This window comes from Silurus aristotelis (assembly GCF_946808225.1).
Source record: "Silurus aristotelis genome assembly, chromosome: 18".
NCBI lineage: Eukaryota > Metazoa > Chordata > Actinopteri > Siluriformes > Siluridae > Silurus > Silurus aristotelis.
In genome coordinates this window covers 19,643,407-19,670,772 of record NC_139591.1, presented here as the reverse complement: position 1 = coordinate 19,670,772, position 27,366 = coordinate 19,643,407, and the positions used below count along the sequence as shown (strand labels likewise).

The window sequence follows — 27,366 nt, the reverse complement described above, 5'->3', positions numbered from 1 at the left end:
TGCTGTTGAACTGAAGATGAAATGTATGTTGGTAATAAGTAGATACGCAAAGCAGCTCCTAGAAACAAATTCAAAACAGAGAGGGCGTTCTCTAGTGTAGTTTTACTTTAATTTTTTTCTCAAGTGTATTTTTACCTGGAGTTGTTGTGGATATGCATGTAGAAGAATCTATAAAACAAAATGTCATGATTAAAAATACATTGTATTTAACACATATAACACATAACACAATAAATAAAAGAAAATGTTGGTTAGGATTTGTGTAGATTTAAATGGAACTAAGTATTTGATTCTATCAATACAAAAACTTTTCAAATTGAAATGAATTTGACAGCAAATGGTTGCCATAGTATACCAATGAAGTAATATATTAAATAAAATTTGTCAGGCTTATGTTTCCTGTTGCAATTCATACATACTCATTGACTCATTGGTTGGTTGGCAGAATTGTCCATCATTTGGGAAAGCGTTGATGCAGCCACATGAGGAACTGGTGACGTTATTACAAGACCCATATTGTGTGCACTTTTCACATGGCCAGAAATACTGATCCTCACACTTGCACTGATATTCAGTATCATTCAAACTGCACACTGTGAAATCAAAAAACATAATGAGGTGAAATTGTGTTAAAACAGTGCTGTGATTTTAAAATATATTTTAAATGAATCTGAGTGATAATTAATTCCAGGTCATTTGCATGTTAAAGATATTTTATAGCGTATGCGGTAATAAATAAAGAAACAAAGAAAGAAAGTAACAGGGTTTTTTTGGAGCTATTTGTGGATGATACGTCAGTTTGATTTATTGACCACTGGGTGGCGACATAATATATAAAACGGGTTTTGATTTCTAGATTAAACAGGTGTGAAAGTAGCGAATAAAAATGAATCTTCATAATGTAGTGATCTTTTTATAAAATAATAAATCACTAGAGTATGCTAGCAGCAGAGTTAGACTTGTTTTCCTCTACCATTTCCAAATGAGTTACTATAATAACCACTGTAGTTTTGGATATTAAAATCAATTTATTGCCTTTTCTTTGCGTTTGTGAGCAGATATTTCACAGTGCAAAAGTTAATAAACAAAAACAAGCATTTCATAATTTCTGAATTCCTGCTTGCACACACACTGTAGGATCTACTATTATTTTACATTAAAAAATGATTCCTCTCCAACTTCATGCCCATTTCTGCATACAATCATAGAGAATTTTTCATTTTGTCAGCACCACCCAGTGACTTAAAAATTTTTTTAAAAACCCTGAACGCTGCTACAATGATTGTGTTCTAATCTCATGAAAATATTTTAGTTTAAGGTTATTAAAAACAAAGGAGAACAATATCAGTAATATTCTGTATGACTCTATTGTAAGTGGGATCATATAATTTCAAACACAATGTGACTGTGAGACTCAATAGAAACTGAAAAGTCAGTTACCTGTAGTGATGTTAAGTTCCACAAACTCGACATTATTTTTTGTTATGGGGAAACTAATTCTTGTCAATTCGACCCTTAATGGATTCAGGACAAACATATCTAATGCATCAATCTCAACTTCCATCAGATAATTAGCTGAAAGAAATGGGAAAATATTGTATAATTAAAAAGAAAAAGTTTAATAATAACAACAACAACAAAGTAATAAAGAACACTGGTCAGAACTGCACATCTTATGGTAGATACTGGGAGAGGTTTAGCTGTGTGTGGTACTGCTGGACATGTAGTTTTACCAGTGGTGGAAGAAGTACACAAACCATGTACTTGAGTTGATTATAGATACACTGAGTAAAATCTTACTTCAGTAAAAGTGCTTCCTTCAAACCTTCATTTGAGTAAAAGCACAAATGTATTTGCCTTCATATTTACTTAAGTATCAAAAGTACTTAGATTTATAATAGCTTTAATTTTCTTATTATCTTTTTTTTTTCACAAGACTCATTGCTTAATCAACTCAGTTTATTTTCAACTACTTCAATAAGGCCAACTTCCAAACTAAACTATTAAACAAGCACACAGGTGTTGTGGTGAGTTTGAGTCAGGAGTTTCTTCGATCATGTAATACTATCAAAATGTTCTGCTTGCTATTGAGCTGACAGTGAAATGTATGTTGGTGATAAATAGATACGAACAAACAACAATCAAAACAAGTTTAAAACAGAACAAATAAAATATTTGACTTTGAAATGTAGTGAATTAAAAGAAAAAGTTTCCCCAAATGTAAATAATTCAGTAAAGTACAGATACGTAAAAAAAAAAAAGCTACTTAAGTAAAGTAATGAATTACATTTACTTTGTTACTGTCCACCACTGTGTTTGTGGAGGAAGTCCAGAAAACCTACCCATTACTGATCTTCAGGTATAGGGTTTAATTGCATGGTGATTTTAGAGAAAGCAACATTTCTAAATCTTAAATGCAACAGCTTTAAAAAGTCACATTTTTTATCCATCTCCAAAATACATATTACACATCTATACACACACACACACACACACACACACACACACACACACACACACACACACACACTGTCATTGAATCTTTACCTGGTGGTGTTGTTGGAACTGCATGTTATTTTGTGAAAAAGCCAAAGAAGAACATAGATAGAAAAAAAAAAATACAAATAAATTATTAAACTCTAATAAATTATAATATACTCTAATGCTACTCTTACTGCACCAATCTATTAATAGAATAATATTAATGAGTCAAACACTGATTGAAATCTATAACAATTATAATGAGCCCCAAAGCTTCTTTTCAACTAATTCCAAAAAATGGCTCAAATAAGGCTACAGGTGCTGTGGCAAGTGAGAGACAGTTGTTTCTTCCATGGGTTATTACAATCAAAATGTTCTGCTTGCTGTTGATCTGAAGCTGTATTGTATATTGGTGATAAGTAGATACCACCAAGCGGCAACTAAAACAAGTTTAAAACAGAGAATGTGCTCTACCCTGATTGGTGGCTTGCTGTGGGTTTGAGCAGTTAAGATTTTATCCATTAATAAATCAAAAGGAACGACTGATTTTACAAAATGTAGTTAGGCAAAAAGTACGAATTTCGACTTTGAAATGTAGTGAACTTAAAACAAAAAGTTTCCCCAAATAGAAATAATTCAATAAAGTACAGATATGTGGGAAAAAACTACATAAGAACAGCAATGAATTACATTTACTTTGTTACTGTCCACCACTGGGTATGTTGAGGAAGTCCAGAAAACCTACCCATTACTAGAAATCAGGTGGAGGGTGTAACTGCATGGTTCCTCCAGAGAGGGCAACATTTTTAAATCTTACATGCAACAGCTTTAAAAAGACTAATTTATGATCCATCTACAAAAGACATATAACACATCTATATGCTGAACACACACACACACACACACACACACACACACACACACACACACACACACACACACACACACACACACACACACACACTGTCACTAAATCTTTACCTGGTGTTGTTGATGGAACTGCATGTCATTTTGTGGGAAAAGCCAAAGAAAGGAATTAATGGAAAATTAGAATACAAATAAATGATTTAACTCCATGCTGTTACATATTATTATAAAATCAACTAAGCCATGTTTAAAAATGTATAAAATCTCAGATGTTTAAGAAAATCATGAGCCCAAAATCTTCCTTTTACTACCGTAATTTCCGGACTATAAAGCACACACATATATAAGCCGCACCCACTGAAATTACAAATATTTTAAATTTTTTACATAAATAAGCCGCACCAGTCTATTAGTCTATAAATGTCTACACTAATGTACTTTACACAGGCTGAAACGAAAGACGCGCTACACACGGTGTAACGGGTGAAATAATTTGGGCTTCCTTTAGGAGCATAGCGGTATTATGGGACTAGCCTGGCACTGCATTTTTTCCAGTTTTACTGCATGTGTGCAAGACGAGGAATATGTCCTTATTATTTTCTGATGCTGATTTCTAAGTTTCTTTGACTAACCCGTAACGCTGTTGCCAAGAAAAATTTAAAAGCACGAGTTTTGGAAACCTGTCTTTGCTTATATGATTTCTGTTGTAACTGGAGTTAGCGAGCTCTCCCATCACCCAGACTCAACTGGATACAACGGCTTGTATCTAAACAGTAGCCGACCAAGAAAGTCATTGTTCACTGTCTTCCTCCTTCCTTTCACAACTATTTCTCTTGGGAGTTTATCTTTTGGCATCGTCTAAAGAGGTGCGTTTTTTCGTTTCCGTTCAGAAATTTCATTGGTCTAATGTTATGTCGCTCAGTTTGTTGGCTTGAAGTTTGTGAAACTGGGAAAAAGCCAGGAAAAATCCATAAATTAGCCACTTTGTTGTTTAAGCCGCAGGGTTCAAAGCGTAGGAAAAAGTAGGGCCTTATAGTCCGAAAAATATGGTACTTCCAAGAAATCACACAAATAAGACCACAGTTGTTGTGGCAAGCTCAAGTCAGGAGATTCTTTCATCATTTATTGCTATCAAAATGTTCTGCATGCTGTTGAACTGAAGATGAAATGTATGTTGGTAATAAGTAGATACGCAAAGCAGCTCCTAGAAACAAATTCAAAACAGAGAGGGCGTTCTCTAGTGTAGTTTTACTTTAATTTTTTTCTCAAGTGTATTTTTACCTGGAGTTGTTGTGGATATGCATGTAGAAGAATCTATAAAACAAAATGTCATGATTAAAAATACATTGTATTTAACACATATAACACATAACACAATAAATAAAAGAAAATGTTGGTTAGGATTTGTGTAGATTTAAATGGAACTAAGTATTTGATTCTATCAATACAAAAACTTTTCAAATTGAAATGAATTTGACAGCAAATGGTTGCCATAGTATACCAATGAAGTAATATATTAAATAAAATTTGTCAGGCTTATGTTTCCTGTTGCAATTCATACATACTCATTGACTCATTGGTTGGTTGGCAGAATTGTCCATCATTTGGGAAAGCGTTGATGCAGCCACATGAGGAACTGGTGACGTTATTACAAGACCCATATTGTGTGCACTTTTCACATGGCCAGAAATACTGATCCTCACACTTGCACTGATATTCAGTATCATTCAAACTGCACACTGTGAAATCAAAAAACATAATGAGGTGAAATTGTGTTAAAACAGTGCTGTGATTTTAAAATATATTTTAAATGAATCTGAGTGATAATTAATTCCAGGTCATTTGCATGTTAAAGATATTTTTTAGCGTTTGCGGTAATAAATAAAGAAACAAAGAAAGAAAGTAACAGGGTTTTTTTGGAGCTATTTGTGGATGATACGTCAGTTTGATTTATTGACCACTGGGTGGCGACATAATATATAAAACGGGTTTTGATTTCTAGATTAAACAGGTGTGAAAGTAGCGAATAAAAATGAATCTTCATAATGTAGTGATCTTTTTATAAAATAATAAATCACTAGAGTATGCTAGCAGCAGAGTTAGACTTGTTTTCCTCTACCATTTCCAAATGAGTTACTATAATAACCACTGTAGTTTTGGATATGAAAATCTATTTATTGCCTTTTCTTTGCGTTTGTGAGCAGATATTTCACAGTGCAAAGTTAATAAACAAAAACAAGCATTTCATAATTTCTGAATTCCTGCTTGCACACACACTGTAGGATCTACTATTATTTTACATTAAAAAATGATTCCTCTCCAACTTCATGCCCATTTCTGCATACAATCATAGAGAATTTTTCATTTTGTCAGCACCACCCAGTGATTTAAACATTTTTTTAAAAACCCTGAACGCTGCTACAATGATTGTGTTCTAATCTCATGAAAATATTTTAGTTTAAGGTTATTAAAAACATAGGAGAACAATATCAGTAATATTCTGTATGACTCTATTGTAAGTGGGATCATATAATTTCAAACACAATGTGACTGTGAGACTCAATAGAAACTGAAAAGTCAGTTACCTGTAGTGATGTTAAGTTCCACAAACTCGACATTATTTTTTGTTATGGGGAAACTAATTCTTGTCAATTCGACCCTTAATGGATTCAGGACAAACATATCTAATGCATCAATCTCAACTTCCATCAGATAATTAGCTGAAAGAAATGGGATAATATTGTATAATTAAAAAGAAAAAGTTTAATAATAACAACAACAACAAAGTAATAAAGAACACTGGTCAGAACTGCACATCTTATGGTAGATACTGGGAGAGGTTAAGCTGTGTGTGGTACTGCTGGACATGTAGTTTTACCAGTGGTGGAAGAAGTACACAAACCATGTACTTGAGTTGATTATAGATACACTGAGTAAAATCTTACTTCAGTAAAAGTGCTTCCTTCAAACCTTCATTTGAGTAAAAGCACAAATGTATTTGCCTTCATATTTACTTAAGTATCAAAAGTACTTAGATTTATAATAGCTTTAATTTTCTTATTATCTTTTTTTTTTTCACAAGACTCATTGCTTAATCAACTCAGTTTATTTTCAACTACTTCAATAAGGCCAACCTCCAAACTAAACTATTAAACAAGCACACAGGTGTTGTGGTGAGTTTGAGTCAGGAGTTTCTTCGATCATGTAATACTATCAAAATGTTCTGCTTGCTATTGAGCTGACAGTGAAATGTATGTTGGTGATAAATAGATACGAACAAACAACAATCAAAACAAGTTTAAAACAGAACAAATAAAATATTTGACTTTGAAATGTAGTGAATTAAAAGAAAAAGTTTCCCCAAATGTAAATAATTCAGTAAAGTACAGATACGTAAAAAAAAAAAAGCTACTTAAGTAAAGTAATGAATTACATTTACTTTGTTACTGTCCACCACTGTGTTTGTGGAGGAAGTCCAGAAAACCTACCCATTACTGATCTTCAGGTATAGGGTTTAATTGCATGGTGATTTTAGAGAAAGCAACATTTCTAAATCTTAAATGCAACAGCTTTAAAAAGTCAAATTGTTTATCCATCTCCAAAATACATATTACACATCTATACACACACACACACACACACACACACACACACACACACACACACACACACACACACACACACACACACACACACACACACACACACTGTCATTGAATCTTTACCTGGTGGTGTTGTTGGAACTGCATGTTATTTTGTGAAAAAGCCAAAGAAGAACATAGATGGAAACAAAAGAATCCAAATAAATTATTAAACTGTAATAAATTATAATATACTCTAATGCTACTCTTACTGCACCAATCTATTAATAGAATAATATTAATGAGTCAAACACTGATTGAAATCTATAACAATTATAATGAGCCCCAAACCTTCTTTTCAACTAATTCCAAAAAATGGCTCAAATAAGGCTACAGGTGCTGTGGCAAATGAGAGACAGTTGTTTCTTCCATGGGTTATTACAATCAAAATGTTCTGCTTGCTGTTGATCTGAAGCTGTATTGTATATTGGTGATAAGTAGATACCACCAAGCGGCAACTAAAACAAGTTTAAAACAGAGAATGTGCTCTACCCTGATTGGTGACTTGCTGTGGGTTTGAGCAGTTAGATTTTATCCATTAATAAATCAAAAGGAACGACTGATTTTACAAAATGTAGTTAGGCAAAAAGTACGAATTTCGACTTTGAAATGTAGTGAACTTAAAACAAAAAGTTTCCCCAAATAGAAATAATTCAATAAAGTACAGATATGTGGGAAAAAACTACATAAGAACAGCAATGAATTACATTTACTTTGTTACTGTCCACCACTGGGTATGTTGAGGAAGTCCAGAAAACCTACCCATTACTAGAGATCAGGAGGAGGGTGTAACTGCATGGTTCCTCCAGAGAGGGCAACATTTTTAAATCTTACATGCAACAGCTTTTAAAAGACTAATTTATGATCCATCTACTAAAGACATATAACACATCTATATGCTGAACACACACACACACACACACACACACACACACACACACACACACACACACACACACACACACACACACACTGTCACTAAATCTTTACCTGGTGTTGTTGATGGAACTGCATGTCATTTTGTGGGAAAAGCCAAAGAAAGGAATTAATGGAAAATTAGAATACAAATAAATGATTTAACTCCATGCTGTTACATATTATTATAAAATCAACTAAGCCATGTTTAAAAATGTATAAAATCTCAGATGTTTAAGAAAATCATGAGCCCAAAATCTTCCTTTTACTACCGTAATTTCCGGACTATAAAGCACACACATATATAAGCCGCACCCACTGAAATTACAAATATTTTAAATTTTTTACATAAATAAGCCGCACCAGTCTATTAGTCTATAAATGTCTACACTAATGTACTTTACACAGGCTGAAACGAAAGACGCGCTACACACGGTGTAACGGGTGAAATATGTTGGGCTTCCTTTAGGAGCATAGCGGTATTATGGGACTAGCCTGGCACTGCATTTTTTCCGGTTTTACTGCATGTGTGCAAGACGAGGAATATGTCCTTATTATTTTCTGATGCTGATTTCTAAGTTTCTTTGACTAACCTGTAACGCTGTTGCCAAGAAAAATTTAAAAGCACGAGTTTTGGAAACCTGTCTTTGCTTATATGATTTCTGTTGTAACTGGAGTTAGCGAGCTCTCCCATCACCCAGACTCAACTGGATACAACGGCTTGTATCTAAACAGTAGCCGACCAAGAAAGTCATTGTTCACTGTCTTCCTCCTTCCTTTCACAACTATTTCTCTTGGGAGTTTATCTTTTGGCATCGTCTAAAGAGGTGCGTTTTTTCGTTTCCGTTCAGAAATTTCATTGGTCTAATGTTATGTCGCTCAGTTTGTTGGCTTGAAGTTTGTGAAACTGGGAAAAAGCCAGGAAAAATCCATAAATTAGCCACTTTGTTGTTTAAGCCGCAGGGTTCAAAGCGTAGGAAAAAGTAGGGCCTTATAGTCCGAAAAATATGGTACTTCCAAGAAATCACACAAATAAGACCACAGTTGTTGTGGCAAGCTCAAGTCAGGAGATTCTTTCATCATTTATTGCTATCAAAATGTTCTGCCTGCTGTTGAACTGAAGATGAAATGTATGTTGGTAATAAGTAGATACGCAAAGCAGCTCCTAGAAACAAATTCAAAACAGAGAGGGCGTTCTCTAGTGTAGTTTTACTTTAATTTTTTTCTCAAGTGTATTTTTACCTGGAGTTGTTGTGGATATGCATGTAGAAGAATCTATAAAACAAAATGTCATGATTAAAAATACATTGTATTTAACACATATAACACATAACACAATAAATAAAAGAAAATGTTGGTTAGGATTTGTGTAGATTTAAATGGAACTAAGTATTTGATTCTATCAATACAAAAACTTTTCAAATTGAAATGAATTTGACAGCAAATGGTTGCCATAGTATACCAATGAAGTAATATATTAAATAAAATTTGTCAGGCTTATGTTTCCTGTTGCAATTCATACATACTCATTGACTCATTGGTTGGTTGGCAGAATTGTCCATCATTTGGGAAAGCGTTGATGCAGCCACATGAGGAACTGGTGACGTTATTACAAGACCCATATTGTGTGCACTTTTCACATGGCCAGAAATACTGATCCTCACACTTGCACTGATATTCAGTATCATTCAAACTGCACACTGTGAAATCAAAAAACATAATGAGGTGAAATTGTGTTAAAACAGTGCTGTGATTTTAAAATATATTTTAAATGAATCTGAGTGATAATTAATTCCAGGTCATTTGCATGTTAAAGATATTTTATAGCGTATGCGGTAATAAATAAAGAAACAAAGAAAGAAAGTAACAGGTTTTTTTTGGAGCTATTTGTGGATGATACGTCAGTTTGATTTATTGACCACTGGGTGGCGACATAATATATAAAACGGGTTTTGATTTCTAGATTAAACAGGTGTGAAAGTAGCGAATAAAAATGAATCTTCATAATGTAGTGATCTTTTTATAAAATAATAAATCACTAGAGTATGCTAGCAGCAGAGTTAGACTTGTTTTCCTCTACCATTTCCAAATGAGTTACTATAATAACCACTGTAGTTTTGGATATGAAAATCTATTTATTGCCTTTTCTTTGCGTTTGTGAGCAGATATTTCACAGTGCAAAGTTAATAAACAAAAACAAGCATTTCATAATTTCTGAATTCCTGCTTGCACACACACTGTAGGATCTACTATTATTTTACATTAAAAAATGATTCCTCTCCAACTTCATGCCCATTTCTGCATACAATCATAGAGAATTTTTCATTTTGTCAGCACCACCCAGTGACTTAAAAAATTTTTTAAAAACCCTGAACGCTGCTACAATGATTGTGTTCTAATCTCATGAAAATATTTTAGTTTAAGGTTATTAAAAACAAAGGAGAACAATATCAGTAATATTCTGTATGACTCTATTGTAAGTGGGATCATATAATTTCAAACACAATGTGACTGTGAGACTCAATAGAAACTGAAAAGTCAGTTACCTGTAGTGATGTTAAGTTCCACAAACTCGACATTATTTTTTGTTATGGGGAAACTAATTCTTGTCAATTCGACCCTTAATGGATTCAGGACAAACATATCTAATGCATCAATCTCAACTTCCATCAGATAATTAGCTGAAAGAAATGGGAAAATATTGTATAATTAAAAAGAAAAAGTTTAATAATAACAACAACAACAAAGTAATAAAGAACACTGGTCAGAACTGCACATCTTATGGTAGATACTGGGAGAGGTTTAGCTGTGTGTGGTACTGCTGGACATGTAGTTTTACCAGTGGTGGAAGAAGTACACAAACCATGTACTTGAGTTGATTATAGATACACTGAGTAAAATCTTACTTCAGTAAAAGTGCTTCCTTCAAACCTTCATTTGAGTAAAAGCACAAATGTATTTGCCTTCATATTTACTTAAGTATCAAAAGTACTTAGATTTATAATAGCTTTAAATTTCTTATTATCTTTTTTTTTTTCACAAGACTCATTGCTTAATCAACTCAGTTTATTTTCAACTACTTCAATAAGGCCAACTTCCAAACTAAACTATTAAACAAGCACACAGGTGTTGTGGTGAGTTTGAGTCAGGAGTTTCTTCGATCATGTAATACTATCAAAATGTTCTGCTTGCTATTGAGCTGACAGTGAAATGTATGTTGGTGATAAATAGATACGAACAAACAACAATCAAAACAAGTTTAAAACAGAACAAATAAAATATTTGACTTTGAAATGTAGTGAATTAAAAGAAAAAGTTTCCCCAAATGTAAATAATTCAGTAAAGTACAGATACGTAAAAAAAAAAAAGCTACTTAAGTAAAGTAATGAATTACATTTACTTTGTTACTGTCCACCACTGTGTTTGTGGAGGAAGTCCAGAAAACCTACCCATTACTGATCTTCAGGTATAGGGTTTAATTGCATGGTGATTTTAGAGAAAGCAACATTTCTAAATCTTAAATGCAACAGCTTTAAAAAGTCACATTTTTTATCCATCTCCAAAATACATATTACACATCTATACACACACACACACACACACACACACACACACACACACACACACACACACACACACACACACACACACTGTCATTGAATCTTTACCTGGTGGTGTTGTTGGAACTGCATGTTATTTTGTGAAAAAGCCAAAGAAGAACATAGATGGAAAAAAAAAAATACAAATAAATTATTAAACTCTAATAAATTATAATATACTCTAATGCTACTCTTACTGCACCAATCTATTAATAGAATAATATTAATGAGTCAAACACTGATTGAAATCTATAACAATTATAATGAGCCCCAAAGCTTCTTTTCAACTAATTCCAAAAAATGGCTCAAATAAGGCTACAGGTGCTGTGGCAAGTGAGAGACAGTTGTTTCTTCCATGGGTTATTACAATCAAAATGTTCTGCTTGCTGTTGATCTGAAGCTGTATTGTATATTGGTGATAAGTAGATACCACCAAGCGGCAACTAAAACAAGTTTAAAACAGAGAATGTGCTCTACCCTGATTGGTGGCTTGCTGTGGGTTTGAGCAGTTAAGATTTTATCCATTAATAAATCAAAAGGAACGACTGATTTTACAAAATGTAGTTAGGCAAAAAGTACGAATTTCGACTTTGAAATGTAGTGAACTTAAAACAAAAAGTTTCCCCAAATAGAAATAATTCAATAAAGTACAGATATGTGGGAAAAAACTACATAAGAACAGCAATGAATTACATTTACTTTGTTACTGTCCACCACTGGGTATGTTGAGGAAGTCCAGAAAACCTACCCATTACTAGAGATCAGGAGGAGGGTGTAACTGCATGGTTCCTCCAGAGAGGGCAACATTTTTAAATCTTACATGCAACAGCTTTAAAAAGACTAATTTATGATCCATCTACAAAAGACATATAACACATCTATATGCTGAACACACACACACACACACACACACACACACACACACACACACACACACACACACACACACACACACTGTCACTAAATCTTTACCTGGTGTTGTTGATGGAACTGCATGTCATTTTGTGGGAAAAGCCAAAGAAAGGAATTAATGGAAAATTAGAATACAAATAAATGATTTAACTCCATGCTGTTACATATTATTATAAAATCAACTAAGCCATGTTTAAAAATGTATAAAATCTCAGATGTTTAAGAAAATCATGAGCCCAAAATCTTCCTTTTACTACCGTAATTTCCGGACTATAAAGCACACACATATATAAGCCGCACCCACTGAAATTACAAATATTTTAATTTTTTTACATAAATAAGCCGCACCAGTCTATTAGTCTATAAATGTCTACACTAATGTACTTTACACAGGCTGAAACGAAAGACGCGCTACACACGGTGTAACGGGTGAAATATGTTGGGCTTCCTTTAGGAGCATAGCGGTATTATGGGACTAGCCTGGCACTGCATTTTTTCCGGTTTTACTGCATGTGTGCAAGACGAGGAATATGTCCTTATTATTTTCTGATGCTGATTTCTAAGTTTCTTTGACTAACCCGTAACGCTGTTGCCAAGAAAAATTTAAAAGCACGAGTTTTGGAAACCTGTCTTTGCTTATATGATTTCTGTTGTAACTGGAGTTAGCGAGCTCTCCCATCACCCAGACTCAACTGGATACAACGGCTTGTATCTAAACAGTAGCCGACCAAGAAAGTCATTGTTCACTGTCTTCCTCCTTCCTTTCACAACTATTTCTCTTGGGAGTTTATCTTTTGGCATCGTCTAAAGAGGTGCGTTTTTTCGTTTCCGTTCAGAAATTTCATTGGTCTAATGTTATGTCGCTCAGTTTGTTGGCTTGAAGTTTGTGAAACTGGGAAAAAGCCAGGAAAAATCCATAAATTAGCCACTTTGTTGTTTAAGCCGCAGGGTTCAAAGCGTAGGAAAAAGTAGGGCCTTATAGTCCGAAAAATATGGTACTTCCAAGAAATCACACAAATAAGACCACAGTTGTTGTGGCAAGCTCAAGTCAGGAGATTCTTTCATCATTTATTGCTATCAAAATGTTCTGCCTGCTGTTGAACTGAAGATGAAATGTATGTTGGTAATAAGTAGATACGCAAAGCAGCTCCTAGAAACAAATTCAAAACAGAGAGGGCGTTCTCTAGTGTAGTTTTACTTTTATTTTTTTCTCAAGTGTATTTTTACCTGGAGTTGTTGTGGATATGCATGTAGAAGAATCTATAAAACAAAATGTCATGATTAAAAATACATTGTATTTAACACATATAACACATAACACAATAAATAAAAGAAAATGTTGGTTAGGATTTGTGTAGATTTAAATGGAACTAAGTATTTGATTCTATCAATACAAAAACTTTTCAAATTGAAATGAATTTGACAGCAAATGGTTGCCATAGTATACCAATGAAGTAATATATTAAATAAAATTTGTCAGGCTTATGTTTCCTGTTGCAATTCATACATACTCATTGACTCATTGGTTGGTTGGCAGAATTGTCCATCATTTGGGAAAGCGTTGATGCAGCCACATGAGGAACTGGTGACGTTATTACAAGACCCATATTGTGTGCACTTTTCACATGGCCAGAAATACTGATCCTCACACTTGCACTGATATTCAGTATCATTCAAACTGCACACTGTGAAATCAAAAAACATAATGAGGTGAAATTGTGTTAAAACAGTGCTGTGATTTTAAAATATATTTTAAATGAATCTGAGTGATAATTAATTCCAGGTCATTTGCATGTTAAAGATATTTTATAGCGTATGCGGTAATAAATAAAGAAACAAAGAAAGAAAGTAACAGGGTTTTTTTGGAGCTATTTGTGGATGATACGTCAGTTTGATTTATTGACCACTGGGTGGCGACATAATATATAAAACGGGTTTTGATTTCTAGATTAAACAGGTGTGAAAGTAGCGAATAAAAATGAATCTTCATAATGTAGTGATCTTTTTATAAAATAATAAATCACTAGAGTATGCTAGCAGCAGAGTTAGACTTGTTTTCCTCTACCATTTCCAAATGAGTTACTATAATAACCACTGTAGTTTTGGATATGAAAATCTATTTATTGCCTTTTCTTTGCGTTTGTGAGCAGATATTTCACAGTGCAAAAGTTAATAAACAAAAACAAGCATTTCATAATTTCTGAATTCCTGCTTGCACACACACTGTAGGATCTACTATTATTTTACATTAAAAAATGATTCCTCTCCAACTTCATGCCCATTTCTGCATACAATCATAGAGAATTTTTCATTTTGTCAGCACCACCCAGTGACTTAAATTTTTTTTTAAAAACCCTGAACGCTGCTACAATGATTGTGTTCTAATCTCATGAAAATATTTTAGTTTAAGGTTATTAAAAACAAAGGAGAACAATATCAGTAATATTCTGTATGACTCTATTGTAAGTGGGATCATATAATTTCAAACACAATGTGACTGTGAGACTCAATAGAAACTGAAAAGTCAGTTACCTGTAGTGATGTTAAGTTCCACAAACTCGACATTATTTTTTGTTATGGGGAAACTAATTCTTGTCAATTCGACCCTTAATGGATTCAGGACAAACATATCTAATGCATCAATCTCAACTTCCATCAGATAATTAGCTGAAAGAAATGGGATAATATTGTATAATTAAAAAGAAAAAGTTTAATAATAACAACAACAACAAAGTAATAAAGAACACTGGTCAGAACTGCACATCTTATGGTAGATACTGGGAGAGGTTAAGCTGTGTGTGGTACTGCTGGACATGTAGTTTTACCAGTGGTGGAAGAAGTACACAAACCATGTACTTGAGTTGATTATAGATACACTGAGTAAAATCTTACTTCAGTAAAAGTGCTTCCTTCAAACCTTCATTTGAGTAAAAGCACAAATGTATTTGCCTTCATATTTACTTAAGTATCAAAAGTACTTAGATTTATAATAGCTTTAATTTTCTTATTATCTTTTTTTTTTTCACAAGACTCATTGCTTAATCAACTCAGTTTATTTTCAACTACTTCAATAAGGCCAACTTCCAAACTAAACTATTAAACAAGCACACAGGTGTTGTGGTGAGTTTGAGTCAGGAGTTTCTTCGATCATGTAATACTATCAAAATGTTCTGCTTGCTATTGAGCTGACAGTGAAATGTATGTTGGTGATAAATAGATACGAACAAACAACAATCAAAACAAGTTTAAAACAGAACAAATAAAATATTTGACTTTGAAATGTAGTGAATTAAAAAAAAAAGTTTCCCCAAATGTAAATAATTCAGTAAAGTACAGATACGTAAAAAAAAAAAAGCTACTTAAGTAAAGTAATGAATTACATTTACTTTGTTACTGTCCACCACTGTGTTTGTGGAGGAAGTCCAGAAAACCTACCCATTACTGATCTTCAGGTATAGGGTTTAATTGCATGGTGATTTTAGAGAAAGCAACATTTCTAAATCTTAAATGCAACAGCTTTAAAAAGTCAAATTGTTTATCCATCTCCAAAATACATATTACACATCTATACACACACACACACACACACACACACACACACACACACACACACACACACACACACACACACACACACACACACACACACACACACACAAACACACACACACTGTCATTGAATCTTTACCTGGTGGTGTTGTTGGAACTGCATGTTATTTTGTGAAAAAGCCAAAGAAGAACATAGATGGAAAAAAAAGAATCCAAATAAATTAATAAACTCTAATAAATTATAATATACTCTAATGCTACTCTTACTGCACCAATTTATTAATAGAATAATATTAATGAGTCAAACACTGATTGAAATCTATTACAATTATAATGAGCCCCAAACCTTCTTTTCAACTAATTCCAAAAAATGGCTCAAATAAGGCTACAGGTGCTGTGGCAAATGAGAGACAGTTGTTTCTTCCATGGGTTATTACAATCAAAATGTTCTGCTTGCTGTTGATCTGAAGCTGCATTGTATATTGGTGATAAGTAGATACCACCAAGCGGCAACTAAAACAAGTTTAAAACAGAGAATGTGCTCTACCCTGATTGGTGGCTTGCTGTGGGTTTGAGCAGTTAAGATTTTATCCATTAATAAATCAAAAGGAACGACTGATTTTACAAAATGTAGTTAGGCAAAAAGTACAAATTTAAACTTTGAATTGTAATGAATTAAAAAAAAAGTTTCCCCAAATGGAAATAATTCAGTAAAGTACAGATACATAAAAAAGCTACTCCAGTAGTGTAATGAATTACATGTCCTTTGTTACTGTCCACCACTGTGTTTGTGGAGGAAATACAGAAAACCTACCCATTACTAGAGTTCATGTGTAGGGTGTAACTGCATGGTTATTTCAAAGAGGGCAACATTTCTAAATCTTAGGTGCATATTACACATCTATATGCTGCACACACACACACACACACACACACACACACACACACACACACACACACACACACACACACAATCATTGAATCTTTACCTGGTGTTGTTGTTGGAACTGCATGTTATTTTGTGAAAAAGCCAAAGAAGGGAATAGATGGAAAAAGAATACAAATAAATGATTTAACTCCAAGCTGTTACACATTATTATGAAATCAACTAAGGCACGTTTAAAAATTTATAATATCTCAGATGTTTAAAAACAATATACCAAATGGATGTAGTAAAGTACTATAATTGATTATGACTATAATGTTTTTATTGTCATTTATTTAACAAGATTTTTTGCTTAATCAACTCAGTTTATGTGAAAAGACTCTAATGTTACTTTTAGCACAACAATCTATTAATAGAATGATATTAATGAGTCAAACACTAATTGTAATAATGAGATTTTGATGAGAAATACAAATGTATTTTTACCTGGAGTTGTTGTGGATATGCATGTAGAAGAATCTAAAAAACAAAATGTCATGATTAAAAATTAAATATACATTCTATTTGACCCATTCTAACTTTTTCCCTGAGATATTTAAAAAATCTAAAAGATTTATACTTACTCATCAACTCAGTGTTTGGTTGGCAGATTTGTCCATCATTTGGGAAAGCGTTGATGCAGCCACATGAGGAACTGGTGTCATTATTACAAGACCCATATTGTGTGCACTTTTCACATGGCCAGAAATACTGATCCTCACACTTGCACTGATATTCAGTATCATTCAAACTGCACACTGTAGAATGAAAAAATAATAATTCATTTGTATTTGTAATTTTGTTTGTGTTGGATGTGTTCGTAAAGCAGACTTTAAAAACATTAGTTATGAGTATGTCACATTATGCTCACAGTACTTGTACAATGTACAATGATAATGATAGAATGGAGAATATCATGTGATCTAAACCCAGCTGGGATTGGTACATTTAGCATAGTGTAAAATATCTTACAGCATGAAACATATAACTTAGATTCAGACACATATTTTACCTGTTGTAATATTAAAGCTGTCGATTTCTGTGGTGTTGTCAATTTGAAAAGAAGTCATGGACTGCAGTGATAATCTGATTTGGTCATAAATTGCTTGTGACACATTCACCTCAATGATTATCATGTATTGTGTCATATCGGTATTCACTGTGTTCACTGGGAAAAAATCACGTGATTTGGTTATTTACACTTATATGCACTTTATATATAAATAAAACAGACAAATACATCATAATCTCAATGCAGGATGTTTAAACATAACTTTTATGAAATTGTATTTACCATCTCGTTTTTCCCTTAAATGATGCGTTTGTCCCTCCGTGTAACTAAACTGAATTTTATTGGCAGGAAAAAAATTATAATTAGGCATAAAGTTGCAAAATATTTGTTGCTGTAATAATCATTTTTAGATTAAAAATTATCTTAAAATTTACATTAAAAATATCTTATTTTACTTTCTAGATTTTACTTTAGAATTCAGACAGTAACAAACAATTTCATTAAAGAGGAAGGCTCATGAATTAACAATGAATAAATTAATCAGTTTATATGTTTCTTATATGCTTTTACATTTTAAATAATTTTCAGTACCTTTCTGCTGATTATTTAGACTCTTTTGTCTCTAGACTTTGCATTTAGAAATCTTCCAACTTGACAATGTGTGACAAGAAGTTTTTAAATATTACCTCTACAATCGCGTCTGAAATTTCCAGAAATTCTTGTGATCTCGCCACATGCATGTAAATAAGCAAGATGGCAACAAATCTCAGGAAATTTTCCAATCTTATCACTGTAAAATAAAGTAAAATAAAAAAACATTTATTTTTGTATTTATTATTTATATACACATTAATACATGTTTATTAAAAATAATTTTTTTAGTAATTTCACAAACGTATAAAATATTTTTCTACATCAGTAGTTTAATTTCTAGGTCCATTCCAACCTCCCAGCATCATTGTTTCTAAAACTGGTCATTCAATCAATTTTTTAAAAGATTCTTTATCTATTGATGTCTAGACATGACAAGCTGGAGCATAGACTGCATGCATGTTGAAGTATTTTTTAAGAATATTTTTTAAGAATATTCAGAATGATTCCATCAGAATTGACTGCATGGACAAAGTGGTCTGCATGTGGTAGCACAGTACCAAAGTTCCTGTACATCAGCACAGCAATCATATTAAAGTTAAGACAGAATATTATTAATCTGTTACCATCATAACCTAAAATTCCTTCTAGACTGAGAGGGCAAAACATTTGGCCAACGTATTATCATGACCTAAATGTAGTGTTAGAGGCTTACTGAGCAGTTAGCAATTATGTGCCATATCAAAAGCATCATAGTTACAAAAAATTAATGATCTATTAAACTGTTAACTAACCTAAGATTCTTTGTTGTCTAATCAAGTTGTAATTTGATATGAATGAAGCCTGCTAATTTAAAATAAAAACGTTGCCTCATAAAGGATTCTATTTTTATTTTGGTCTTGATCTTAATCCTGCATTCTGTGTTTTGTTTTCCAGTTTTGTACAAGTTTTATCATTTGTCTATTCCACCTTGAATTGCGTAATAAGGATTGGATGTCGGTTTGGTTTTGCCTGAATTTCGACTGCAATTGAATGATTATTATTAATCAAAAATTGTCTCTCCACCTCCCTCAAACTCTTCAGTCAATTACAGGTATAATTAAAGCTAGTAAGAAAGGCAAAAGTAAAACCCAACAGTCAGCACATTGCTCTGAATGGTAAACTGAACCTTTTAAACAGGACATGCTGGAACACTGTCAGAAAGGAACTGGTCATTTTAGTCACCGCTCCCTGCATATCAGCACATCAGATCTGCACTTTATCAGATAAATCTGAATTTAACAGATTCATCTGAGTTTCTGTTTAAAATCAGTAGATATGTTTTTGGTGAGAATATCTCATCAACAAACAATTGTATACTGTATATAAGACTGCACTTATAGTGTTCTGTAATTTACTTTTAATTTACTTGTAAATGACTTTCAGACTTTCAATTATGTACCATAAACTGAATTAACCTTTATTTTGTCATGTATACATGTCAAAACTACATCAGCAAATCTTGTTCATAACATAATTTAAACTTCAAACCTTGACAATCATTTAACATATTCAAATTTTAAAGCAAGTCCAACTAAAAGCAGACAAGTGAAAAAGGAGGATGTATTATTGAGCTCTGTACTATATATAGAAAAGAAAATGTTAGATCTCTGCTTTCTATTCAATCACTATAAAAACAAATTATTCAGTGACCACGATGAAGGTTAAAAAGGAAAGATACTGTATATGTCCAAATTGTTTATACTACTTTTTAACACAATATTAAGCACTTCTTTATTCAATAGTAGGATGAGTACAGTAGCATGTAATAATTCTTTTATATTTCCTCATACTCTATATGTTAATAATTCCTGATTTGGATTACTGACTTACTATTTAGGTACATTTATTATGGAAGTCCTAAAAGGTACTGAAGTCCTACGAGGCATTATAATATTTTTTCTGTCTTGTTTTTTCATGATTTTATCATAATGAGTTGTTGTGTCATGATCATGACTTCATTTTCATTTAATTTACATTAAAAAAACATTTCTCGTTATCACAACTTAATGTTTTCGTGATCTTTACATAAACATTGTTTCCTCGTGATCTGTACTTATTTTCTGTGTATTCAGCATTAAAGCATGTTCTAGAGGCAGCATCATCGAGATCATTAAAAAATAAGTCATGATCTCTTAAGTCTTCTGTATTTTCATACAGACGATGAGTGAAAAAAACACTCATCGTATGCCTAGCTATAAAAATGCTCCAAATAGGCTACTGTATTCAGGAAGTGAAATCTGGAAAGTCCAGTCAGCCTGTTTGTATTTGTTTTGTGAAGAGACCAGATACTCGTCTTTCCTATTATTATGGTCAAGACAACCTTTGTAAAGTCCATGACCATTACTAGAGACAAGACCAAATGAGTAGAGGCCAAGTCAAGAACAAGTCTGAATAAAATGAGACCAAAAGATTTAGACTAAAAAACATCGTTTCAATAGGGAAAGCTTTTACTTTTTACAATTTTGCTTCATCATACATTCTTAAATAGTTCCAACTATTTAGAACAATCTCAATCAGAACTTAAGTCCCATAATCCTAAGTACACAATGTAGTTATTTGTGCTTACTCAGTTGTCACTTGTGGATAAAGCATATTGTTTTTAACCTTGTTTTGCAGCATACCTGTACATGTACCTGTATAGCCATCTACTATTCAAGCAGAACAACAGCATAATGGCATATACTGTCTAAAAAAATATTTTCATATAAAAACCAAATAAAGGATGACGTGAACAATAAGAGTTTCTTAACATGAGTCATGGGTTTTATGCTCTACTTCCTCTAACGTTATGGAATCTCTACATCAGGTAGAAACTGTATCTCAAACACATTTTTGTCATTTTTGTTTGTTTGCTAGATATTCTACATGGATTCCCAGAACCATAACACACACACACACACACACACACACACACACACACACACACACACACACATAATATGTTAAATTCGTTAAATATGCATGTAATTCTTGTGAATAATAATTTTGTAACAGCAAACCGGATAGAACCAGCCATTAGTGTGCCTATATAGGGATTCAACTAATCTTTTGAAATGTACTAGAACAATTAACACAATTTCTACACTATATGGACAGAAGTTGATGGACTCCTAAACATCTCACCCATATATGGTTCTTTAACCTGCTTATACAAACCTATAAGCACACAACTGCATAGCACATCTTTGGGGGTTTTTTGTAGCCTTAAGATTTCTCTTTATTGAAACAAAATATTCCAAACCTGTTTTGGCACGACGTTGCTTCTCTGCTTCACAAAGACATAGTTAGGTAAGGTTAGAGAAAGATCTTTAGTGGACTGTACAGAGCCCTGACTTTAACCCCACTAAACACCTCTGGGGTGAAATCGACCCATGACTGCACCCCAGGCCTCACTAATCAACATTGTGCCTGATCTCATGAATGTCCTTGTGGCTAAATGATCACAAATCCCCAAAAATCTAGTGGTAAAGCTTCGAGTGGAGCTTTTTATAACAGCAACAATGGGACTAGATATGGAATGAGATATTAAGAAACTATCAGATTAACTGTAGACTTGATAGCAGATCGAAAGTGCAAAAGTAACCCAGATGCTGATTTCCTGAAGAATGGAACATAATACTTTTGCTTTCTACATTCTCAACAAGTTTGATGTGTTTCCTTCTATGCAAATAAGAACATTTAATCGCAATTAATTTCTAAAAGATAGTACTGCTACATTCTTATATAAAAGTCTAAAAGATATATAACTTACCTTTATATGCCATGGTGCTCAGGTAGGTTTTGGGACTCCAGCTGGTTTCTCTTTGGTGCCTCTGTGTAAAACACAAGAGCTACTGAGCAAATTCCAAAGACAGCCAGAAGCACTACTACAATTTTTACATTCTTCACAGAAGGAAATTAATCCATAAACGAGATAAAAATCACTGCTAAAGACCAGATGATAACAGAAAAAATTATTTGGTCTTTAGCAGCTTTTCAAATTTGTAACTACATATGAACAGCATGTGACATATTACAGTGTCATTATTTATTTTTTATAAAAAACAAAATGAAACGGAAAAACAATGTGTGAAACTCTAAGTACATCTTCTGTTCTGATAGTTAGTAAAACCAGCTTTAGCAACAATAACTCGAAGTAATTGTGTTCTGTGTGACTATCAGTTTCTCACATCACTGCGAGAAAATTTTGGGTTACTTGATTATTGCGGTTTGCAGGCATTTGTTTTTGGACGGCTATCTTAAGGTTTTAAATCAGGACTTTGAGGTTGAGTTCTGGATTTTGACTGGGTCAATGCAACACCTTGATTCTGTTCTTTTTCAGCCATTTTGTTGTAGATTTGTGTGTGTGCTTGGGATCATTGTCTTATTGCATGACTCACTTTTTGCCAAGCTTCAGCTGTTGGACAGATGGCCTCACATTTATCTGTAGAATGCCTTGGTAGGCAGAGTTCTTGGCCAACTCAATGAAGGCAAGTTGAACAGGTCCTGTGGGTTCAAAACAAGCCCAAATGATCACGCCTCCACCACAGTGCTTGACAGTTGTTATCAGATATCCATGCTGATATGCAGTGTTTCGTTTTTTGGTCTTGTCTGTACAAAGGCCCTTGTTACAGAAGTCTTGAAACATTTCCAAACAAACTATATTTATCTTCTTCTTTTTGAATGCTCTAGACCAGTAACCTTTTTTAACCTAAGCTAAAATAATTAGCGGCACCTGGCTGCTACTTAATTTCTTAAATCCTATGGAAGGTGTACATAGTTTTTCACACATGTCTTTTCTATTTTAGCTTTATTTTTGTTTTAATAAATAATGACTGTGTAATATGTTATGATGATGTTCATCTGTTGTTGTAATTAATTGTAAGATGAAGATGAAACACTATGAAGATAACACTTTTACATTTGGCACTCTATGAATTGTGAATTTAGTTGTCAGAGATTATTGTCGTGACTGACATGAAGCAGCATTTGTTATTTCTTAATACATTACTCAGTCACGATGTCTTATAATCTAACATTCACTGCCAATTTTAAATTTTACATTTTAAATGAGTCTTTAATCTTACCAAAATTCACAAAGCTTTCTATGATGTAAAAAAATAATTTACATAATATTAAAGTATACAGGTATCCACGTGTAGCCTAATGACTGCTCACACTTTTTGGCTTCACAGGTTGAAAAAAATATATATAAGAATTAAATGTCATGATTTGCCAGTTCAAGTCAGAAAACATTCAAGGAAAAAAAATAAAATATTCAACCAAAATATTGAACTTTTTTCAAATTTATTTACATTTATTTCTAGTATGCAATATAACGTATAACCAGTTACTTTTTTGTTTAATTGTAAATATTATTTGGTTCTTTTTAGGTTGTGCATGCAAAATCATTCCAATTGCAGGATTATCTGTTTAGATAGTTTAGATATATTAGTTTATTAAAAAAAAAAAAAAAGTATAATCTTTAAACTATTATAATATTATTTAAAGATAAAAGGGGTACTTAGTATTAAATAAAAAAAAATAAAAATATGGTTTATTTATACTGTTTGGGAAAAACTAAACTACATAATTTAAATTCCTGTAATAATTTTATAAATAAAGCATGACTAATTCATTAATAAGACAAAAGCTATTAAAAATTCAATCATTAGTAAGACATGCTTTGTTCTCCCAAAATGTCTATAGAAAACACAGTGTTATTAATATTTTTAACAACTTTTTGTTTTTTAAGTCTTACCTTGGCTCCAACTGGCCCACGTTTATCTCACTGAAGATGAGTAGCTTTGCCAGAAACTGGCCAGGAATCTATGGCTTTTTTGCTTTTTCACACCCAACAGCTGATCATACAGATGCATTATCATTAAAACGTAAACCTTTTATGTCTGAATACTGGCCAGACCAGTTTGGATTCTTTTTCTGCATTCTCTTGCTTTTAGTGTTTAATGATTAAAGTTAAGGTCAGGCAGATTTTAAGGATCATGGCATTTCAGATAACTTGGATAAACTGACTATTAGAAAAAGTATATTGTAAAAAGAATTGTTTGTTTTCTGCTTTGTCTTTTAAGGGATTTCACACATTCCAGGACACTCACTAATTGACAGAATCTCATTAGTTGCTTATCTTGATGAAGTGACAAACAGAATTTGCCTCACAGTCCTAAGAAATATGTTTTTTGTGACATGAAAAAAAAAAATACACTTAAGGTTTTGCCCTTTTTTTTTTTTATAGGTTTTTTAGGGGACCAAGCATCTAGACATAATGTGATCATTTTGGTGTAAATTTACAGTAAAATACAGCATTTATACAGGACCACTACCGTAATTAACATTTACAGTATATCACTGTTCTTACCAAATACAGTATCCTACCGTAATATACATGCAATTATGTACGTCCCTAACTGCATCAAAGAGCATGATTTGTTAAAACTATGCACAGGCATGTGATCATTACCACCCGATCCCCAGGCTAAGCCCTCCATATACATACTGGCACCCAACCACGCCTCCATGTTAAAATTACAACTGATGGACAGAGCAAGTGCTACAAATGATATATTAGAATAACGTTTTGCCATATAAAATATAATAGCCTTTATTTGTCACATATACATTACAGCACGGTGAAATTCGTTCTTCGCATATCCCAGCTTGCTCAGAAGCTGGGGTCAGAGCGCAGGGTGAGCCATGATACGGCGCCCCTGGAGCACAGAGGGTTAAGGGCCTTGTTTAAGTGGCCAAGAGTGGCAGGTCGGCTAAACCGGTGTTTGAACATCCGGCCTTCCGACCAATAACCCAGCACCTTAACCACTGAGCTACCACTCTCTTTTTTATATATATACCCTATTTATATTATATAATATTGTATATCAGAGTTCCCAGGTGAAGAGTTGAGAAAAGGGTGGAATTTGTCCTACACTGTCTTGTGTTGTCTTTGCACTGTCTGTCTTGTACTGTTTGCACCAGGTTGCACACGATGCACTTTATGTGGTGGAGCACTTACCAGTCCTCAGCTCAGTGTTTTCTGTTATGTAGCTTTATGTTGTCTATGTAGCACCAGGGTCTTGGAGGAACATTGTTTCACTTCACTGTGTACTGCATCAGTGATATATTGGTTAAAATGACAATAAAAGCTTCTTGACTTGACTTGAATGTTTGCAAGGGAATTAACAAGAGTATTAAAAGTCTAACGTTCTTAAGATCAAACCAATCTAAAGTAGGATTTTCTCTCTTCTAAAAGGAAGAACCATCCATTTACCCTTTTCACAGGGATGCTAATGAAGAATAATAGATGACAAACTTACACTTATAAAAAACATTTGTATTCATTCTTTATCACCGCATTATTTGTGTAAAGCTGCTTTAAGACGATGTTCATTGTTGAAAGCGCAATACTAATAAATATGGATTAAAAAATAGAAGCTCACAGAAGCTTTAAAACTACACACAAACTGACTGAATTACATAAACACAATCAGGTTTTGTGATTTGATCGGTTATTTTTTATGTAAACTCAAGTTTGAACTTTTCTCCCGAGTTGCATATCTGTCAGTTTAATAACCATTTAATTGAAAGGTTGTGAGCTATAGCTTTAGAGAACAGTTCTGTTTTATATGCATGTAACATGTGAATGCAGCTCATGGTGATTATCTATATAATGGAACTTAAAATTATTTTTAAAAATGTACATAATGAGGCCCTGTTTGTGGAAGTTTATTCATTATAAAGACAAGGCAGAAACAAAATACATTACTATACTGAACATTGTTTTATTACAGACTTGTGAAGTTTTTAAATACTATTACTGTGGGGTTTAGTTTCAGTTTCATTTCACACCCACCTCAAAATACTATTTCCAGGATGAAATGATGATCAAATGAAATATGTGAATAGCAAGAATGACAAAAGGCCTAAAATAGGTACACAAAAAAACCGAAGCGTGATGCTGTAGGTGTTAACTCTGGGCTTTCTTCTGCTGTTTCGCCTTCAAGCTGGCATTGTACACGCCGCTATTGTAACCTTCTCGGTTTCTCGCAATCTCAACTGCAAAAAACTGGATTCTGGTGGCTGAAAAGGCAAAAATACAATTAGACATATTATAGATTCCATTGTTCTTCACTAACTTAAATGTTTTGTGGAGCAAAGGTTTTGGCACCTTTCACTAAATATCTTATATATGAACAGTTATATTCTATTTTATTAACTTTAAAAATTGTTTTTGTTTTTTTAGAAATATAAATAATTATGGCATGTTTAAATTCTATTGAATCTTAATTTTGATTTTTTTAATGCGAGCAACTGCAACTAAACAATTCCCTTATGGGACCAATAACATTTTCTGATTCTGATAGAGTAAATATAAATAGTAGCGCCATCTTGTGACGAAATTGGTTGGCCCATCCTGCTAGTCTGCTATTATACATTTGGACGCATTCTGCTAGTATGCTATACATATACACACATACACAATAAACACATCATGCTAGTCTGCTTTTACACGCTGTTTTTCCTTCTACACTTTATAAAATCTTTAGTTAAGTTGATGATTTCCTCAATAGGATTTATGCACAGGTGGAAATGTTTTTAATATATTTGTTTGCAAGCCAATGAATGCATTACAGTGCATCATAAGACAGGTATTGCAACATACCAAATATCGTGTTTTCCTCTGTGTAGTCCTTTTCACAGTCCAGATGCAGTAATGTACCGTAGTTAAAGTCTTCAACCAGGGTTTCAAAATGCAGCTTTTAAAATAATGCATTTGTAAAAGTAGATTTTTTTACATATATATATTTATAACATCATCCAAAGATTCAGAGAATCTGGAAC

At 33.0% G+C, this 27,366-nt stretch overlaps 1 protein-coding gene across 1 annotated transcript in view; it reads right to left on the bottom strand.

The window, feature by feature from the left end:
• LOC310741547 (uncharacterized protein) overlaps positions 1-24,431 on the bottom strand; it is an 80,781-nt gene extending 56,350 nt beyond the window's left edge. The window contains exons 1-24 of the mRNA XM_083569469.1: positions 24,275-24,431; positions 22,286-22,346; positions 18,588-18,691; positions 18,184-18,232; positions 17,902-18,057; positions 17,474-17,647; positions 17,337-17,369; positions 16,954-16,971; positions 16,104-16,121; positions 14,948-15,082; positions 13,927-14,100; positions 13,643-13,675; positions 11,573-11,590; positions 10,451-10,585; positions 9,431-9,604; positions 9,147-9,179; positions 7,074-7,091; positions 5,934-6,068; positions 4,914-5,087; positions 4,630-4,662; positions 2,548-2,565; positions 1,441-1,575; positions 420-593; positions 136-168 (exon numbers count right to left, since the gene is read on the bottom strand). Of these exons, the coding sequence (XP_083425595.1) occupies positions 136-168; positions 420-593; positions 1,441-1,575; positions 2,548-2,565; positions 4,630-4,662; positions 4,914-5,087; positions 5,934-6,068; positions 7,074-7,091; positions 9,147-9,179; positions 9,431-9,604; positions 10,451-10,585; positions 11,573-11,590; positions 13,643-13,675; positions 13,927-14,100; positions 14,948-15,082; positions 16,104-16,121; positions 16,954-16,971; positions 17,337-17,369; positions 17,474-17,647; positions 17,902-18,057; positions 18,184-18,232; positions 18,588-18,691; positions 22,286-22,298 (1,987 nt within the window). The 5' untranslated portion in view covers positions 22,299-22,346; positions 24,275-24,431. The remainder of the gene's footprint in view (positions 1-135; positions 169-419; positions 594-1,440; positions 1,576-2,547; positions 2,566-4,629; positions 4,663-4,913; positions 5,088-5,933; positions 6,069-7,073; positions 7,092-9,146; positions 9,180-9,430; positions 9,605-10,450; positions 10,586-11,572; positions 11,591-13,642; positions 13,676-13,926; positions 14,101-14,947; positions 15,083-16,103; positions 16,122-16,953; positions 16,972-17,336; positions 17,370-17,473; positions 17,648-17,901; positions 18,058-18,183; positions 18,233-18,587; positions 18,692-22,285; positions 22,347-24,274) is intronic.
• Positions 24,432-27,366: the final 2,935 nt, after the last annotated feature.